At 51.5% G+C, this 20,135-nt stretch overlaps 1 protein-coding gene across 3 annotated transcripts; it reads right to left on the bottom strand.

Annotated features, from left to right (window-relative positions):
• Window positions 1–97: 97 nt before the first annotated feature.
• LOC138748717 (carbonic anhydrase 4-like) lies at window positions 98–17,907 on the bottom strand. 3 transcript variants are annotated; one of them, XM_069909358.1, is made up of 9 exons: window positions 17,773–17,907; window positions 12,769–12,840; window positions 11,559–11,588; window positions 10,533–10,700; window positions 8,944–9,092; window positions 8,076–8,165; window positions 7,180–7,252; window positions 5,600–5,763; window positions 98–773 (listed from the first exon to the last, which is right to left on the bottom strand). In XM_069909358.1, the coding sequence occupies exons 2-9, from the start codon at window positions 12,824–12,826 to the stop codon at window positions 522–524; spliced, it is 984 nt and encodes a 327-aa protein (XP_069765459.1). In that variant the 5' UTR covers window positions 12,827–12,840; window positions 17,773–17,907; the 3' UTR covers window positions 98–521. The 3 variants fall into 3 exon arrangements, with proteins under 3 accessions (XP_069765459.1, XP_069765460.1, XP_069765461.1); XM_069909359.1 differs by having other exon boundaries at window positions 17,776–17,907; XM_069909360.1 differs by lacking the exon at window positions 8,076–8,165.
• Between the last annotated feature and the right edge of the window lie 2,228 nt (window positions 17,908–20,135).

Raw genomic sequence — 20,135 nt, 5'->3', positions numbered from 1 at the left:
CCTCACTGATGTGACTGTAGCCATTGTCCGTCTCTCCCTCACCTCCCCTCCCCCCACACACCACAGTGGTCCCAAGAGCACTACCACATGCCCAGGGTTTCGGTTACACAGTGCGGTTTAATTAGCAAGGAATCATTCACATCTCACAATCACGAATGGCGCAGGATTTGAACCAGAAACCAATCCTGGGAGAGAATCGCACAGTGCGATCCCAACTGAGGGTAGGGTTATCCCAGGGAGAGTCCTGATCCTCGGACGCGGGGGAGGAGGGTGGATCACTCATCCGTCCTGCCACCCCCACCACAATGTCATACACCCCTGGCTCATCAAGTTTCCACGCCATCCAGGGAATCTGCTGTGGAACAAGGGGCGGGGTGATGAGAGGAAGATGGACGGGAGAGAGTGATGGAAGAGAACAGCAGGGAGATCAGTGAGATGCCTCTGATTTGATTTAATTTGATTCTCTAAAAAATCCCCTCCTGATCCTCAAGGCTGACTGAAGTTTGGTTTGGAGGAGCTACTCAGTACAGGATAGGTTCAAGCACCCCCACCCAGAGCCAGGCAAGTGGTAGCAGCAGGCAGAGAGGGTGGGCCCAATTTCTGAGGGGACTGCCTGCTGTGGGGGTGGGGGTGGGGGTGGGGTTCGGAGCTGCTCTGCATGCCCCCTGTGAGGCATAGACTTGGTTGGTGTTCCTCTGTGGCTCACGGAAGGTGTTAAGCAGGTGGATACCTTGGCTGCTGTTGACATACAGGTCAGTGAAGAATGTTTCAACCTGCGAAGAGGAGAGGGGAGAGAGATCAGGATGAAGCACCTTCCCGTCACATACTCCCAGGTCAGACACACAGTTAAGCTTCCTCTGCACTGTCCCATCACATACTCCTGGGAAAGAACTAGAAAGTTCTCTCTGAACCTTTCCATCACATACACCCAGATCAGACACAGAATGAAACTCCCTCCCACTCACATACTCCTGAGTCAGACTGAAAGTAAAACTCCCTCTGCACCGTTCCCTCGCATACTTCTGGGTCAGGATCAGAGTGAAGCTCTTTTCGCACCATCTGTTGCCCAGGTTCAGACGCAGTGAAGCTCCTGTTCCATCACATTCTCCTGGATCAGACACAGAGTTGAGCTGTCCGTATTGATCTGGGAGAAAGTGAAAATAGATTGCAGGGTGAAGTTACTTTCCAACCTCAGAGGTAATGCAGCAGGAGTCCTGACCACCTTTGTGAGGGGCTGTATTTCTGTGAGGATTTCTTTTCAAGATTTACCACCTGTTTGGACTGTGTTTGCTAGCAGCTGCTAACTGCGCAGTTTCTCTCTGCACTAGATGACAAATTGCCAGGAAGTTCTTTCACATTAACATCTGAACATCCCTTCCCTCCTGCTTCATCTTTTCACCCAGTTGCTGTGGGCATAGGAGGTTACTGACAATGTCTCAACCTCTGTGGCCTTGGAATTTTTTGAGACTGGTAGAGCCCTCTCGGGTGATCAGAGTGGCTGACACCTCGCCGAGAAGGGGCCACAGCTTTGAGATAATCAGGCCGACAGGACCTGCAGACGCAGCAGGATTCGAGTGAACTGCAAGAGTACCAAACATTTTCCTTTCCATCTGGAAACAACACTTGCCTCCTTCATCTGTGACTTTATCTGGAGATGCTGTGCTGCTGGTGTACCAGCAGTGAATATTCTGTCTTGTGTTGGATTGGACTACTTTGTCACCATGCAGGCTCAGTCTCTGACACCTGGATGCCCAAAGAACTCTGCACAGGCCATTGCTTCTGCATTCCCAAATTGTTGGGTGAGTAGCGGTCCTGTTCCAGGGCCTGTAGGGTGAAGAATGGTTTGAAGAAGGAAGATATCTGGCATGGACGTCCTCATCCTGGGTGCAGATGTGATGGAGACAGGAATTGAGAGAATGGAATGGAATCCTTACAGGGGACAGGGTGGGAAGAAGTGTAGTCAGGGTAGCTGTGGGAGTTGGTAGGTTTATAGAACCTGTCTGTCGAGAGATCTCAGGTACCTGTGCTGCACCATGTGGATTACAACTCTGGATCCAAGCCTTTCAGTTTGGCCCCTACTGGAATATCAGGTACCTGCGCTGCACATCTGTACCCAGGATGAGGATTTCCAAGCCATCAGAGATGTCCCTTCTACCACCATCAACTTGGTGCTCACCCACTTCTCCATTAATTGCATTTCTGCCTTGCCCTCCCCCCCACTCCATCCCCACGCACAACAAGGACAGGATTTTTCTTGTCCTCAACTACACCCAACCAGTCTCCACATCCAGCACATCCTCCTCTGCCATTTCTACCACCCACAACATGATGTCACCACTGGACACGTTCCCCTCTCCGCCAATCATCCCCTTGGCACCCACTGCTGTGACCACAGGAGATGCTCCCCCTTGTCCCACACCTCTCACCACCATTCGATGCCCCAAACAGTTCTTCCAAGTGAAGCAACATTTCACTTGTGAATCTGCAGGGGTCGTCGACGGCCTCTGGTCCTCCTGTGTGGTCTCCTCTACCTCGGAGAGACTTGACCCAGACTGAGAGATCGCTTTGTTGAACGCCTCGGCTCTGTCCGCCACAATAGTGTGGATCTCCCAGTGGCCACCAATTTCAATTCCCCGCCCCATTCCCTTGCCGACGTGTCTGTTCATGGTCTCATGCACTGCCAGAGACCATCTGCAAATTGGGGGAACAACACCTCTGACTGGGCCCCCTTCAACCGGATAGCATTAATATCAATTCTCTGGCTTTCATTAAATCCCCTTCTTCTTTCCCCATCTCTTTTTGCACAAACATAATAAAGTCTTACCCATATTATATTTAACACCTTTTGTGGGTTTGGATTCCTCCCCAATTGTTTGAATTCTGAGACTTGCTGAGATTTTCTGCTTCTGGCTTATTCTTTGAAGAAGGGCTCATGCCCGAAACAGCAGCAATAGTCTTCTATGGACACTGAAAAGATGCGCGGAGTTCCTCCGGCAATAGTCTTCTATGGACACTGAAAAGATGCGCGGAGTTCCTCCGGCAATAGTCCTCTATGGACACTGAAAAGACGCGCGGAGTTCCTCTGGCAATAGTCGTCTACGGACACTGAAAAGATGCGCGGAGTTCCTCCGGCAATAGTCTATGGACACTGAAAAGACGCGCGGAGTTCCTCCGGCAATAGTCTACGGACACTGAAAAGACGCGCGGAGTTCCTCCGGCAATAGTCTTCTACGGACACTGAAAAGACGCGCGGAGTTCCTCCGGCAATAGTCTTCTACGGACACTGAAAAGACGCGCGGAGTTCCTCCGGCAATAGTCTTCTACGGACACTGAAAAGATGCGCAGAGTTCCTCCAGCATTTCAATGTGTTTTTACTACAATCTGCAGACTTTCATGTTGCACCCTGTAGGAGTACGTGCTGTCCATGGGTACGATTTGGGATTTCCGGGACTAGTGGGCACCATGGGTTTGAATGTGTTATGGATGGTGATGACTGTGTTATAATATTGAGAAACTGAAGGACTGTAATATTGTATAAATATGATTTTATGTAATAAACCACATTTGCAAAAGGGGGCCAGACCCAGAGAGAAGTCTTGCCTCGGTTAACCTAATGAAGACCAGTATGTGTGGTCCTTGTATCAGGTGAAGAAAGCACTGAGAGGAGTGTGAGGGTGATCTGGCTGTGACATTTGACAGCACACTGATCACTAGGGATGATCTGGCTGACTAGGCAGGTGTCACCCTTCCCTCACAGCTCCATGTGCGTCCCTCCTGAAGCCCGGTCACAGAGGATAGCTCCTAGAAGAAGACCTCTCCGCCGATCTAGTGATTCCTCTGCTAGTCTAAACCTCAAAGAAAGCACTGAGAGGACTTGGGGGTATCTGAACATCAGGTATCCCGATGCTGAAGGATTTGGACGTGCCTCACCCTTCTACTCATTCGGGAATTGGAAGGGTGTCTGTCGGCACCTCATGAACCTGCTAGTTATGACAGTTGTCTCTCAGATACCCAGAGCAAATCAACAACTTGGTTCATTCCTTCTGGAGGCCCTAACGCAGGTTGAGCCAGGGATCGTTAAGTGTCTGGATGCTCCCCTGATGTTGGAGGAATTGACTGGTGCCCTCCACTGGAGGAGAGCGATGTAATGGATTCTGATCCTTAACCTGCCCCTCAGGGTGAGGAGAAGGCTCATGGATGTGGAGTTGTCCCAAATGTGCTATCCCCCACACAGCTGGAATGACTCATCAGGTCCAGACCCTGAGTTCACTCAGGGTGGTGGGTCCCACCCACACGAGTCCACTCTGGGATGCAGGGAGGTGGGATATATATTGACTGCTCATGCACACCATCCACTTTTTCCGTCCAGTGTCACCATAGTGGTCTGTTTTACCCCCTAGTAGCAAGGTCTCAATATACAGGAGAGTTTACAGGGAACTGGGGTGGAAGGTATTACAGAAGGCTTAACTGCCTGACACTTCTGCAGCTGGTCGAGCCTGTACTTCACGTCTATATGGAGTGTGTGAGGGTACAGCCTCTGCTCGTGGGCTTGAAGGCGTTGCCCCTCAAGTTCTGGCAGCACTTCAGCCCCACGCTCCTGATGTTTGGGCACCCGTTATGGAGGAGGGAGGGTCAGTCAAGGGTTGTCCTCGTTGATCTGGTACTAGACCCAGTTAAGATGGCCATCCATGGGTCCAGGCAGAAGGTAGTCGAGAGTTCAGCATGGGTTGGCTGCTTGCCTTTCTGCCAAGGTTACCCGCATGTCCATGCTTCCCTGGAGAAAGTGCTCACGGGCACCTTGGAGGGTTTGTGGGAACATTGGGCTCCCAAAGGATTCACACTCTCATTGACAGAAGTAATCATGTTCGAATTTAAAACTATGTTCTGTGTGTTTGGTCTGATTTGTAGACTTGTGTAGTTCTTGAAACATTTGGATTTGAAGAATAATAAATAAAAAGGTGGGGGGGGTGGATCAGGCACATGGTGAAGTCCCTCCGCACCATTCCATCACATCCTACCTCTACACTCCCATCACACACTCCCTGGGTCATTCGCACAGTGAAATTCCTTCCCCAGACACTTCCTGTATCAGGCACACAATGAAGCTCCGTCCCCAGTCACTCCCTGTATCAGGCACACAGTGAAGCTCCCTCCCCACCATCCCCAGTCCTCCCTGTATCAGGCACACAGTGAAGCTCCCTCCCCACCGTCCCCAGTCACTCCCTGTATCAGGCACACAGTGAAGCTCCCTCCCCACCGTCCCCAGTCACTCCCTGTATCAGGCACACAATGAAGCTCCCTCCCCACCATCCCCAGTCACTCCCTGTATCAGGCACACAGTGAAGCTCCCTCCCCACCATCCCCAGTCACTCCCTGTATCAGGCACACAGTGAAGCTCCCTCCCCACCGTCCCCAGTCACTCCCTGTATCAGGCACACAGTGAAGCTCCCTCCCCACCGTCCCCAGTCACTCCCTGTATCAGGCACACAATGAAGCTCCCTCCCCACCGTCCCCAGACACACCCTGTGTCAGGCACACAGCAACGCTCCCTCCACACGGACCCGTCACACATTCCCTCACACCAGGAGGGTGTACGCACCAGTGACGCATTGAGGCGGATGGGCTCCTCAAAGATGGTCCAGAGGACAACCTCATCGCACTCCGGGGTGGTGAGGGAGCCATTGTAACGGTAATATTTGGTCAGGTTGACACCACTGATCAGATCCATCATGGAGAAGGTCCCATTGAGTGACAGCACATCACCTGCAGGTCAGAGCCCCAGGAACAGGGGTCAGGTAAAAAGCAAATCTCAGCTTCCCAGTACACAGTTTACAAAACTTCCCACACCGCCCTTTCTCCTGCCCAGTGACTCTGGTCGGTGAATACATATCTGCCTGAGAGTCTGGTCACTGTTCCAATATCCCCCTAAGAGAGAGGGACAGAGAAACACTGGTCATTGTGCATGATGGCTAAAAAGAACATGAGATAAGAGTTGGCCAGGAGGGCAAAGGAAGATATTCTATGGCTATATGAAGAATTAACAAGTGGCTGGGGGAGAATTTGATTCATTAAAGATCCACAAGGCTGTGTTGGCGTGGAGGTCAGTGAATTTTTTAATGAATGCCTCATCAGTCTTTACTATAGGAGGCAGGAATTAGGATATTGTGACATGCACCTATCCAAATTCCTCTTAAATGTTAAAATTGAGCCGGCATTCACCACTTCAGCCTGAAGCTTGTTCCACACTTCTCTCTCTCTGCATGAAGAGGTTCCCCCGAAACTTTTCCCCTTTCACCCTTAACTCATGTCCTCTGGTTTGTATCTCACCCACCCTCAGTGGTAAAAGCCGATCTACATTTACTCTGTCAATTCCCCTCATAATTTAAAAAAAAAACTATCAAATCTCCCCTCATCTATACTCCAGGGAATAAAGTCCTAACTTGATTAACCTTTCCCTGTAACTCAGTTCCTGAAGTCCGGACAACATCCTAGTAAATCTTCTCGGCACTCATTCTATCTTATTGATAACTTTCCTGTAGTTTGATGACCAAAACTGCACAAAATACTTCAAATTTGACTTCACCAATGTCTTGTACAATCTTACCATAACATCCCAATCCTATACTCAATGATCTATGAAGGCCAAAAGTTCTTTTTACAACCCTATCTACTTGACAGGCCAGTGAGTTTGACATTAGTGGTTGGAAAATTACCTGAGGGAATTCTGATTGGCAAGCATTTACCAGCATTTGGATGGACACGGTCTAATTGGAGGTGGATTTGTCCAATCTGACAGTTATTTGAAGTGACAATGGGGGTGATGAGGCCATAGCAGTGAACATTGTCTCCACGGACATTAGCAAGGTCTTTAACAAGGTCCAACATGGCGGGTGTCTAGAAGGTTAAATCACATGGGATCAAAGGTGAGAGATAACGAGTCAGTATAGGTATCCCTGAGAGGGGGGGGGGGGGGATGGAGAGACACCAATCAGTGGACAGATTTCCCCCTGAGAGAGAGGGCTAGAGAGACCATGGACCATGTATTTTTATCCCCCTAAAAGGGAGGGACTGAGAGATATTGGTCAGTGGACAATATCCCCTTGGAAGAGGGGGACTGACCGATGACAGTCAGTGAATGGAAGGTTGTGTTAGATTTTGTGTAATTTGCTGGGGACGTACCATCTTCTCTAAGGTGTTGGATGAGACTGGTAAAATTCTTCCAGGCTGCATTCTCTGTTATGTTGGTTTCAACCTGAAAAAGAATGCCTCCGTTTAATAGAAAAGGCTATCACTAATTGAGGGAGAGGGAAAGTGATACAGAGAGGGAGTGAGATAGGGAGGAAGGTGAGGGATGGAGCATATGAGATGGAGGGAGGGTAAGAGCAAGGGAGAGTTGGTTGGGGAGGGAAGAGAGAAGATTAATCAGAAATTGAGACCAGGATGGAGGGAAAGATAGAGGGATGGTGAGGGGGGGGATAGATAGAGAGAGAGAGAGAAAGAGGAGGCTGAGACAGAGAACAAGAGAGACGGAGAGAGAGCAAGAATTGGGCAAATAGAGGTGAGGGAGAGAAAAAGAGGGAATTTGACAGGAATAAAGGGAGACACATTGAGAGGGGAAAAACCACCTCTTCCTAGCACCATATCCCTGTCAACACACTGCTCCTTTCCCTCAGCCCCTCCTTCCCATCTCTCATTTTCCTCTTCACCATCCCTCCCGCTCACCCCGTCCCGCTCTCTCCCCCTCCCGTCCCGCTCTCTCCCCCTCCCGTCCCGCTCTCTCCCCCTCCCGTCCCGCTCTCTCCCCCTCCCGTCCCGCTCTCTCCCCTCAGTCCTGCTCTTCCCCCCCATCCTGCTCTCTCCCCCTCCGTCACGCTCTCTCCCCTCCGTCACGCTCTCTCCCCTCCGTCACGCTCTCTCCCCCTCCGTCACGCTCTCTCCCCCTCCGTCACGCTCTCTCCCCCTCCGTCACGCTCTCTCCCCCTCCGTCACGCTCTCTCCCCCCTTCCCTCTCCCCACCCCTTCTTTCCCTTTCCTCCCGCTCTCCCTCACCTCCCTTTCCCCCTCCCCTGTGGTACCTCAATGAGGAAACCCAGCACTGCAAGTCCATCAGGTTGACTGAAGACCTGAGTCAGATTCAGACCATCCTGCCTGTTAACGATATGGAGCTGTGGATGGTGGGACAGAGGGTTAGCAAGGTCAGAGATTGCTCACTGCAGTGCAGGTCAGGGGTCCCACGGGTGAGAAACTGGAAGGGATCAGTGCTGGGAGACCCTGGATGTCTGTCGCTGATCTATGAGGTCTCTGGTCAGATGTCAACCATTGGCACCCAGGATGACTCCAGGGTCAAGGTCAGTGGTCCATTCCCCATAACCCCCTCCCTTTCATTCCCTCCATCCTCTCTCTCACCCCCCCCCCCACAGCTCCCACCTCCCCAAATCCACTCCTCTCCACCCTCCACACTGTTCCCCTCACACAGGCCCTAATCTCCTCCCAGCTCCTCCTCTCACCCTCCAGTCCTCTTTGCCCCACTCCTCTCTCTGAGCCTCTTCACCCCCGCCTCCACCCCTTCCCCACAGCGGGGGTGGGGGGGGGGGCGGTTGGAGTGATGGCCCACTTGCTGAGCGGAAGTTAACTTCCTCTGACTTAGCAGCCGGAAGCGCTGATTTTATTATGTGGAGAGTCACTGCCGTGCATCAAGCTGGACACTAGTGATGCAGGCGGATATGGCAGTGAGCAGTGGCCATGAGCATATGTGGGCACAGCACCTCGTATGACTGCCAACCCTGGCTCCCACCCTCTCTCCATCCCAACCTGCTTTTCCCTTCTTTATCCCCCACCATTTCCTTCCCCCTCTCTCTGGCCCACTTTTACCTCCCTCTGCCCCCCCCCCCCCATCCACTGTTCCCTCCATTTCCTCCACTCCCTCTCCCATCTTCCCCTCACCTCCATATTGGCCTGATGTCCGTTCAGCCTGTGTTCGGAACCCCTTCCAGTAGTCTGGTTGCCCCAGTGAAGGTGGAACTGGGAGGTGAGGTAGTCCATGGGAAGTCCACCCCCACCCACCTTCATCTGGGTATTTGTGGTAACTCTGACTGCAAAACAGGCAAAAGGAGAGGTCATCATGGGGCATTAGTGGAATCTGGGCAGCAATTGTAGTGCAGTATGACACCAAGGAACTCCACAGTGCTCCCGTTGTGGTCTGAGTACATAGACGGGAACTGTGCACCATGCTCCTGGTGTGGTCTGATCCAGGGATGCAGAGACCGGAACTGTGCACCATGCTCCTGGTGTGGTCTGATCCAGGGATGCAGAGACCGGAACTGTGCACCATGCTCCTAGTGTGGTCTGATCCAGGGATGCAGAGACTGGAACTGTGCACCATGCTCCTGGTGTGGTCTGATCCAGGAATGCAGAGACCGGAACTGTGCACCATGCTCCTGGTGTGGTCTGACCCAGGATACGGAGACCGGAACTGTGCACCATGCTCCTGGTGTGGTCTGATCCAGGATGCAGAGACCGGAATTGTGCACCATGCTCCTGGTGTGGTCTGATCCAGGGATGCAGAGACCGGAACTGTGCACCATGCTCCTGGTGTGGTCTGACCCAGGGATGCAGAGACGGGAACTGTGCACCATGCTCCTGGTGTGGTCTGACCCAGGGGTGCAGAGACGGGAACTGTGCACCATGCTCCTGGTGTGGTCTGATCCAGGGATGCAGAGACCGGAACTGTGCACCATGCTCCTGGTGTGGTCTGACCAGGATACGGAGACCGGAACTGTGCACCACGCTCCTGGTGTGGTCTGACCCAAGGGTATGGAGACGGGAACTGTGCACCATGCTCCTGGTGTGTTCTGACCCAGAGGTGCAGAGACAGAAACTGTGCACCATGCTCCCGGTGTGGTCTGACCCAGGGATACAGAGACGGGAACTGTGCACATGTTCCTGGTGTGTTCTGACCCAGGGATGCAGAGACTGGAACTGTGCACCATGCTCCTGGTGTGGTCTGACCTAGGGATACGGAGACGGGAACTCTGCACAGTGTCCCTCGACACTCCCTGCCATTCATGATGTGTGTCCTACCCTTTGTCTTTCAACACCCCTTACCCTTCATAATGTGTTTCCTGTGAGACACGTATTGTGAACAGTAAGGGGTGTTGAGAGAAGACAGGAGAGGTGGTAGGCGAGTTTGGGCGTCAACCTCAGGTAGTTAAATTTAAATTTTTTTTATTTAGATATATAGCACGGTAACAGGCCATTTTGGCCCACGAGTCCACACTGCCCAATTTACACCCCCCCGTACATTTTGAAGGGTGGGGGAAACTGGAGCCCCCTGGTGGTAACCCACACAGACATGGGGAGTGCAGACAAACTCCTTACAGACAGCAAGGGATTTAAACCCCAGTCCTGATTGCAGTAAAGGCTTTGTGCTATCCAGTTGTTTTTAACAAGGCCAGGAATGCAGCCTGGGACTTTCTTGGTGTCCTCAGATGAGCTGGACATGGGGGTTGAGAGAGGCCGGTACCTGCACTCACCAGTTTGCTTGGTGTGCTTAATGCTCAGCAGGAACTGCGGGTTACTGTAGCCAGTGAAGTTGAAGGTACCGAGGTGATCACCACACTGAGCCTGGTCGGTCAACACATCGATGGGAGACTGGTGGGTGCCATTGCAGCTTGGATACTGCACAGGCCATGAATGAGGATCTGGGAAGAAATCACAGCAGTCATGGGTACACTGTCTAGGCTCTTCCAAACCCTCCTTCCAAGTTGAGGGTTATCTGTACACTGACCACTGTCTCTCCGTCCCTCTCTCTCAGGGGGTTATCTGTATACTGACCGGTGTCTCATCCTCCCTCTCTCTCGGGGATATCTTCACTGAGCAGTGTCTCTCTGTCGGGGGATATCTGTACACTGACCAGTGTCTCTCTGACCCTCTCTGTCAGGGGGATATCTGTACACCGACTGGTGTCTCTCTGTCCCTCTCTCTTAGGGGGTTATCTGTACACTGATCAGTGTCTCTCCGTCCCTCTCTCTCTCGGGGATATCTGTATACTGACCGGTGTCTCACCATCCCTCTCTCTCAGGGGGATATCTGTACACTGACCACTGTCTCTCCGTCCCTCTCTCTCAGGGGGTTATCTGTATACTGACCGGTGTCTCACCCTCCCTCTCTCTCGGGGATATCTTCACTGAGCAGTGTCTCTCTGTCGGGGGATATCTGTACACTGACCAGTGTCTCTCTGACCCTCTCTGTCAGGGGGATATCTGTACACCGACTGGTGTCTCTCTGTCCCTCTCTCTTAGGGGGTTATCTGTACACTGATCAGTGTCTCTCCGTCCCTCTCTCTCGGGGATATCTGTATACTGACCGGTGTCTCACCATCCCTCTCTCTCAGGGGGATATCTGTACACTGACCAGTGTCTCTGTCCCTCTCTGTCAGGGGAATATCTGTACACTGACCGGTGTCTCTCAGTCCCAGAGTGGGATAGACAGTGGGACTAACTGAGGTTATCAGGTTAACAGAGGTCGCATCTGAGCAGTGACCATGTTGATCAACTTACCACATGTAGGGTCGTGATAGCAGAATGGGCCTGAAGAAAAATAAAGTGACAAAAATTAGTGTATTAGTCGTATTGTGAGCACCCAGCCTTCCCGATCTCCCTCCCAAGTTAGAATCCCTGGGCAGGCCACACCGGGAGTTCCATGCACAGTTCCAGACCACACCGGGAGCTGTCTCTCCTACCACGCGGAACGTTATGGGATGCCTTGCTGAAATCTGTGTCTGCAACATTTACTACTCTGCCTTCATCAACCTTGCACCAGTTAACTTCTGCCCCCGGTATGTTTTGGAAGGATGGGAGGAAATGCACGCAGATACGGGGAGATTGGACATGGCCGATTTCAGTAACCTCCCCCCCAACTAATGGAGAGCTGCCTTCTTAACCACCCATCAACTTTGAGGGATCTAAGGTCCTGGACCCCCACACTGCTGAGAATCCTTCTGTTAAGCACGTCCTCCGCCTTCAGATTTAGTCTTTGGAGGGTAGGGGGGAAACCCACGCAGACACGAGGGGTGGGGTGGAGAGAGAGGACAAGCTCCTTATTAGGTGCTGTTAACCTGCAGCACCCGGGTGGCCCTCCTGGGACCCAGGTGCAATTAGTGGGTCAAAAGTGCCTCCAGCACCTTTTAAGCTAAGGGGGACAGTCACAGTAAATCACCAACCCGGCGATTTAAGGGGGATCCCACCCCCGCGACGACGTGGTAAGTGACACGTCACGCAAGCTAGTCACCCCCATCCCCCCACCAGCTGTCAGTCTCCCCCTCCCTGCTGTCAATCACACTCCCCCAAACCTGCGGCAGCCGACCCCTCCTCTCTCCCCCTTGGCAGCAACCCCTCTCTCCCCCAATCCCTGCAGACCCTTCAGCTAGGGGTTCCCCGTGACACCAGAGCATGAGCGTGGAGGACACAGGAGTAACCGGGTTAGCCATTTTGCTGTTCAGGCCGCCGGTCAACACGTTCTGGGTAAATTTAACTGGGTTCCCTGATTACATCCAAGGTAGGGCAGGGCCCTGGTTGACTTTGGACGATGCTGACCGGGTCCAACCCTTTCAAGCTGCCTTGTGAATGGGGCGCCAACTGGTAAAATTCGAACCAGGGTCACTGGTGCTGTACCAACTGACCAACCACCCTGCAAATTAATTTTGAACAAATTAAATAATCGCATTCCCTGACCTCCCCAGGGTAGCCCCTGTCAAGATGGGTGTCTCACCTGTGGCCGTCTTGGCTCGTTGCAGAGACAGTAGCAGGATGATGGACAACAGTTTCATCCCTTCTCCTGGAACTGAAGCCAAACACAGACAGGTCAGTGCATTCCACCATGCATTCTCTGTGCCCAATTTCCCTCTACTCCCTTGGAAGGGAGGGGGGTTGGGAAGAGAAGGGAGAGGAACAGAGTTGAAGAGGAACTGCTTCTCCCAGAGAGGGTGAATCTTGGAATTTTGGCAGCACAGGTAAGGAGTTGTCCGTTCTCTCTGTGTCTGGGTGGGTTTCATCCCTCTCTTCAAAACGTACCAGGTCAATTGGTGTAATTGGGTGGGGGCTCATCGCCTGAAAGGGTGTATTACTGCGCTGTATGTTTAAATTCTTTTTTAAAAATTTAAAAATTCTCTAACCAGGGAAACAGTAGAGGCTCCTCAAGTAATGTGTTTCAGACCCATGGAGGCTGTTTTTCCCAGAGGGAAAAGGGAGGGAGGTGGAGCTGTATCCCTAGAAGGACCCCCATTGGTGGTGGTGGGGGGGGGCGGGGGGGTTAATACCAAGATAGATGGCTTGGGTGGCTTGTTCTTGTTCCTGACTTTCCTTCACTGCCTTGTCTACCTGTGTGTATGGGAAGAAAGAACTTTGCACTTCTCACCTTCTCTGACCATTTCCTTCTCCAAATAGATTTTCGTCAATGACAAACATCTTCCTTACTGACTCTTGGAAATCCTTGCCACCCCCACCCCTACTCTCCACCCCTTCCATGACTGGAGAAGTACCTTTTGGTTCAGTGTTTCTAGTACCCAATATCACGTACGTGGGAAAGGCGGCCTGACTAACAATTTTGCATCGGGGGTGTGTTTTTTGGGTGGTGTAAGGTAAAAACATCATGAGATGGAACTGGAGAAGGAGTCACCCAGTACTAACAGTGGGGAGAGGAAGGAGGCCATTTAGGTGGTTGGGGTCAAAAGGAACCAGAGGGAGGTGTGTCTGCTTGCACCTGTCAGAGATCCCTTCATACTCTCAAATCCATCCCATTGGATCATAGCTTTTTTTTCCGCTCTTACATACCACCTTAAGTAATCCCATACCAACCACAGAGTACCTGTGGGATAGGATGGTTAACCAATAGAAGAAAGCAGAAAGTTGGGGTGCAGGGGTGTTTTCTAGTTGACCATCAGTGGTGACACTGCGACTTGACAGTATACATAAATGACCTGGAAGCGGCGATAGGGTATAGTGCATCTAAGTTTGCCTGATGACAGTAAATCCAGTGGAAAAGCCAATTGGGCAGAGATATAGATAGGTTAAGTGAGTGGACAAGGATCTAGCAGATGGAGTCCAACTTGGGCAAATATGTGGTGATCCACTTTGGAAGGAAGAACAGAAGATCAGATTATTATTTAAATGGCAAGCAATTGCAGCTTGCTGCCATGCAGAAGGACATGGGAGTGCTTGTGCATGAATCACAAAAGATTGGTTTGCAGGTGCAGCCGGCCATCAAGAAGACAAATGGAACACTTGCCTTCCTTGCTGGAGGTATTTAATTTAGGACAAGGGAGGTTTCTGCTGCAATTGTACAAGGTCCTGGTGAGGCTGCATCGGGGGAACTGTGTGCAGTTCTGGTCTCCTTACTTGAAGGAATGCTTTGAAGGAGGTGCAGAGGAAGTTCACCAGCTTGACTGCAGAGATGAGGGGATTGGTCTATGAAGAGAGATTGAGTTGTCTTGGGCTGAACTCTCTGGAATTTAGAAGAATGAGAGGGATCATAGAAATATTTAAAATTATGAGAGGCAGAGATAAGATAGAGGAGGATAAGTTGTTCCCATTGGTGGGGGAGACCAGAATGAGGGGCATAGCAACAAGATTCAGGGTTGTAGATTTAGGACAGAGATGAGGAACTGCTTTTCCCAGAGGGTGGGGAATCTCTGGAATTCGCTGCCCATTGAAGCAGTGGAGGCAACCTCAGTAAATAGATTTAAGACAAGGTTGGATAGACGTTTACATAGTAGAGGAATTAAGGGATATAGGAGAAAGGCAGGTGGATGGAGATGAATCTATCATCAGATCAGTCACGATCACATTGAATTGCGGTGTAGGCTCAACAGGCCAGACGGTCGACTCCTGCTCTTATTTCTTATGTTGGTCTGAGGTTAGGAAGGGATTACTTATGTCAATTCAAGTTTATTATCATCTGTTTTTTTAATTTCTCTTTGGCTTGGCTTCGCGGACGAAGATTTATGGAGCGGTAATGTCCACGTCAGCTGCAGGCTCGTTTGTGGCTGACAAGTCCGATGCAGGACAGGCAGACACGGTTGCAGCGGTTGCAAGGCAAATTGGTTGGTTGGGGTTGGGTGTTGGGTTTTTACAACAACAGCATTTTCTGGTCCTCAGTGCAAAACATGCAGACATACACCCAGGCATAGCACACGTACAGACAAACAACACAGATGCAGGACAAGTATTATATCTATAAAAATAAATAAATAAACATTGCTTTGTACAAATGACTCTTGAATTGTTAGTGGAGCAGTTCTTTTGATTGTTCAGCAAAGGTGGTATGTGAGTGGGAGGAAAAAAGATTGGGAACACTGGTCTATTCAGAAGTCTCTGAAAAACTGACCATTGTATCTGCTTCCATTGTGCCCGTTCCAGGCACCCACCATTCTCTGTAAAAACATAGGCCCTACACATCACCTTTAAACTCCATCCCCCTCACCTTAAACACTCGTCCTTTCATCTTTTAACCTGAGGCAAATTTCTGTCTACTTAAATGATGCCTCCCTCTCCTTGTTCTCTGACACTCCAAAGAAATCAACTCAGTATGTTTGAACTTGCCCCATAACCCATCCCTTCTATACCAGGCAACTTCCTGGGAAACCTGTCCTCTTTGTAAAGCCCCCACATCCTTCCTATATTGGGGTGACCAGAATTGCATGTATGGACCATCCCATATTTTCACAGCTGCATCGAGACCTGTTGACTTTTGTACTCAGGGCTGTGTGTTTTGGAAATTGGGTGGGGCCACACGAGGGTGTAAACAAGGTTTACTTCAGCAGTGGAGACCACTATCTTGCTCCTTGATGGAATGTGGTATTATGTGCTCCCATTTTCAGTTCATTTTCATTTGTGTGAGACTGTCACTTTAAGAGAACAAATTAACAAAACCCTGCAGGCTTTGGAGTTTGACTGTGAGCTGACAGACCGGCTGAGGACGGTGTGCTTCTTCTCCTGAGGTCCCAGCACCGACTCCACCCTCCCCTCACTGATCTCACCAGCCTGGGGTCTGACAGCACGCTGGAGAAACCAGCTACTTCCTCCTGTATTCAGGGAGGATGGTGAGAGAGAGGGAACTTCTGCATTGGGGAGTTTCCTTCTGTCTCAGTGAGCTCCCTCCAGAATTAGGGAGCACCCTCCTCCCTCCCTCCTGTATTGATGAGCTCTGTCTCCCACTCCCTCCTGTTCCCTGGACCTTAATGGCAGACACACCGGCCCAGATACTGCCTAGCACCTGGTTCCTACCGCCTATCCCTGCCCGGACCAGGTGCCCTGTCAAACAAGTCAGCCTAGTCACCTGTGGGGGCTGGATATCTCATACGTCAACACCAATTCCCCCCACCCTGGGATAGGGCAAGGTAGATATGTGTGATCAACATGAAGGCAACTCCTTGACCTGGGGCATGGACAACATGGGCGGGGGGGGGGGGGGTGAAATAGAGGGAGATCTCCAGATACAGGAGGTGGGGAGAGGATCTCTCCTTCCCCCTCCCTTCGCTCTCTCTCTCTCTCTCTCCTATCATTCCCCTTCCCCTCTCTCCTAATGCTCCCTCCACCTTTCTTTCACAGCTGTCATCCCTCCCTCCACTGCTTTCACTCTCCCTCTCCTCCTCCACCTTCCCATTCTCGCTCCACCTCGGCTCTTCCTCCCCCTCTCCCTCCTCCACTTCTCTTTTGCCTCTACATTTCTCTCTGCATTTCTCTCTCCCTCTTGCTCTCTCTCCCCTTTTATATCCATTTCTTTCTCTACTCTCTCTCTCTCTCTCTCTCTCTCTCGGCATTTCCCTCCTCATTCCCTCACTCCCCCATTCCCATTTTCTCTCCATCTTCACTCTCTCCCTTCCCACTCTCTCCCTCGTTCCCCCTCTCTCCCTCGTTCCCCTCTCTCCCTCGTTCCCCCTCTCTCCCTCGTTCCCCCTCTCTCCCTCGTTCCCCCTCTCTCCCTCGTTCCCTCCTCTCTCCCTCGTTCCCCCTCTCTCCTCGTTCCCCCTCTCTCCCTCGTTCCCCCTCTCTCCCTCGTTCCCCTCTCTCCCTCGTTCCCCCTCTCTCCCTCGTTCCCCCTCTCTCCCTCGTTCCCCCTCTCTCCCTCGTTCCCCCTCTCTCCCTCGTTCCCCCTCTCTCCCTTGTTCCCCCTCTCTCCCTCGTTCCCCACACTCTGCCTCATTCCCTTCTCCCTCATTCCTCCCCTCATTCTCTTTCATTCCCTCCTCTCCCTCATTCCCCCTCTCCATCATTCCCTACAGCCTCATTCTCTCCCCCTTTCTCATTCCCTTCTCCCTCATTCCTCACACTCTCCTTCATTCCCCCTCTCTCCCTCATTCTCTCTCATTCCCTCTCTTTCTCTCAATCCCTCTCTCCCTCATTCTCTCCTCCCTCCCTCAATCCATCTCTCCCTCATTCTCTCTCATTCCCTCAATCCCTCTCTCCCTCATTATCTCTCTCTCTCATTTCCCCCTCTCCCATTCCCCCTCTCTTCCTCATTTTCTCTCATTCCCTCTTTCTCTCAATCCCTCTCTCCCTCATTCTCTCCCTCAATCCCTCTCCCTCATTCCCCCTCCCTCATTCTCTCTCCCTTAATCTCTCTCTCCCTTATTCTCTCTAATTCCCCTTCTCTCTTGTTCATTCCCTTCCCCTCTCCCTCATTTCCCCCCCCCCCTTGCTCATTCCCCCCCCCCCCCCCCCCCCTGCTGCTACCTCTTTTCCTTGGTTAGATCTGTGCTGGGTTATATTTACTCACCACCTTGTGTGTTGATGAAGGTGATTTGGCAGCTTGCTGGCAGGGCACGCTCTGCTTGAGAGCCGAGGTTACAAGAGATGATGGGATGTCGAAGAATGCACTGACAGGTCTCTCAATCTGCAGGTTTGTCTGCAGAATATGTAGACACTGCCTCTTCAACACCACTCCCTCCTCTCTGCTCCTCCCACATTGCTCACCTCCCTCGACACTTCCTCCTTCCCTCCCACCTCCCCAACCTCCCTGAAAGCTCTCTTGACCCTACCACCTTCCCAACCTCCCTTAAAGCTCTCTTGACTCTTCCAGCCTCCTCTCTCGTTCTTCCCTTCCCTTGATCCTCCCTCCCCAGCCCCCCCCCTCTACACTCCCCCATCCTCCTCTCTCCCTCCCCCCCCCCACCCCCGCCAACCTCCTGCAGAACTCCCAGGACCACAAATGCTTCCCCCCTTGGCTCATTCCTCTGCTCGGAGACCGGAGTTCCTCGAGTTGAACTGGGTTCACAGCTGCTGCACAAGTGGCTTTCACCCGTACTTTGGTTTACCTGTTGCTCAAGAACTCAGTTGCCAGAGGGGTTCTTGGTTCCCTCCCTCCCTCTGCCCCTTCACCTGGATCCAGGAAATTTGCCACTGGAACCGTCATCAGTTTTCCCTGCTCACTGTGACAACAGGGCTGGAGCAGGGTGGTGGGACACACATCCATATTCACATTCACCCTCTCCAACTCTCCATTCCAGCACCTCTGTGTGAGTGTGTTAGGATTTGTGTGTTTTGGTGTTTGCGCATCTGTAAGATTGTGTGTGTGTCTGAATATGTATGTGTTTGAGTTTGTATTTGCAAATGTGTGACCTTTTGGAAAGGGGTAAATCCAACAGGGTTGTCATTGTCGGAGATTTAAATTTCCCCAATACTGACTGGGGCGTCCTCAGTGCCAGAGGCTGAGATGGGGCAGAATTTGATAAGTATGTTCAGGAGAAATTTTTGATGCCACAGATCTCAACTCCAGCCAGGAAGGGAGCCACACTAGACCTTGTGAGGGAAAATGAGACTGACCAGGTGAATGGAGTTTCAGTGAGGGAACGTATACCACAGTTCAGGCCCTTCATCCCTTGTTGTTGTGCTGACCTACTGAAACCTGCTCCACAGCAATCCAACCCTTCACACCACAACCCTCTATTTTTCTTCCATCCAATGTGCCTAAGAGTCTTCTAAATGTCCCCCAGCACCACCCCCAGCAAAGCATTCCAGGCCCCCACTACTATGTGTTTTTAAAAAAATGATGTCTTCCACTGCCTTAAATCAATTTAAATGGAGACATACAGCATGTTAACGACCTTCCAGCCCACAAGCCCATTTACCTCAATTACACCCAATTATAACCTACAACCCTATATGTTTTGAAGGGTTGGAGGAAACCCACGCAGACGTAGGGAAAACGTACAGATTCCTTGCACATTGCCTCATGAGAAAGAATGCTGGCACCCTCATTTATCATTACTGGGTGGAAGGGAGGGGAGGGGAGGAGACAGGGGGTTGTGAAGATGGCTTTGTTACTCCACCCTCTCTCTCTGCCTCTCTCTTCCTCTCTCTGTCTGCATCTCCCTCTCTGTGTATCTCTCTTTCTCAGTCTGCTTCTCTCTCGCTCTCTCGCTCTCTCTCTCTCTCTCTCTCTCTCAGGAGGGAGGGAAGGTAATTTGGGAAGATTGTCATTCACGACTTGACCTGTCCTGGGACAGTTTGTCTAACACCTGTTTGCATTGTGACAGAGGGTGGGGTTAGTTACGGGAGTGGTAGTGATCTGCGAAGGACAGAGAGAGCAAGAAAAAAGGGAGAGAGTGAGAAGGAGGGAGGGAAATGGGACAGGGAGAGGAATGAGGGTGATGTAGAGGAAAAGGGGTATGAAGAGAGAGAGTGAGGGAGGGGAGGAGAGAAAGAGCAATGGGGGGAGGGTGATGAGTTGAGGAACCGAGGAGGAGTGAGCAAGGGAGAGCATGTTGATGGAGGGTCCGTGTAGGAGGGAGAGAATCTGCGATTGCCACAGGGTGACTGAACCTCAGAATCAGGCATTAACATCCCATAACATCAATATCTCACAGTCACCCCCTCTCTCCCACCCATCTCCCTTCCTCTACCCCTCTCTCTCTCTCCCTCTCTTTCTCTCTCTCTCTCTCTCTCTCTCTCTCTCCCCCCTTCCCTCTTTTCACTCCCTTTCTCCCTCTTTCTCCATCTGAACAAAGTGAAGGGAGGGAAGTTTAGGGGAGACATCAGGGGTAAGTTGTTTTTATACAGAGTTGTGGGGGCCTGGAATGCCTTGCTGGAGGTGGTGGTGGAGGCTGAACATTAGAGGCATTTAAGAGACTCTTAGACAGG

Source organism: Narcine bancroftii, chromosome 13 (assembly GCF_036971445.1).
Source record: "Narcine bancroftii isolate sNarBan1 chromosome 13, sNarBan1.hap1, whole genome shotgun sequence".
In the NCBI taxonomy this organism is placed as follows: Eukaryota; Metazoa; Chordata; class Chondrichthyes; order Torpediniformes; family Narcinidae; genus Narcine; species Narcine bancroftii.
This window is presented reverse-complemented; position numbering and strand designations above follow the sequence as displayed.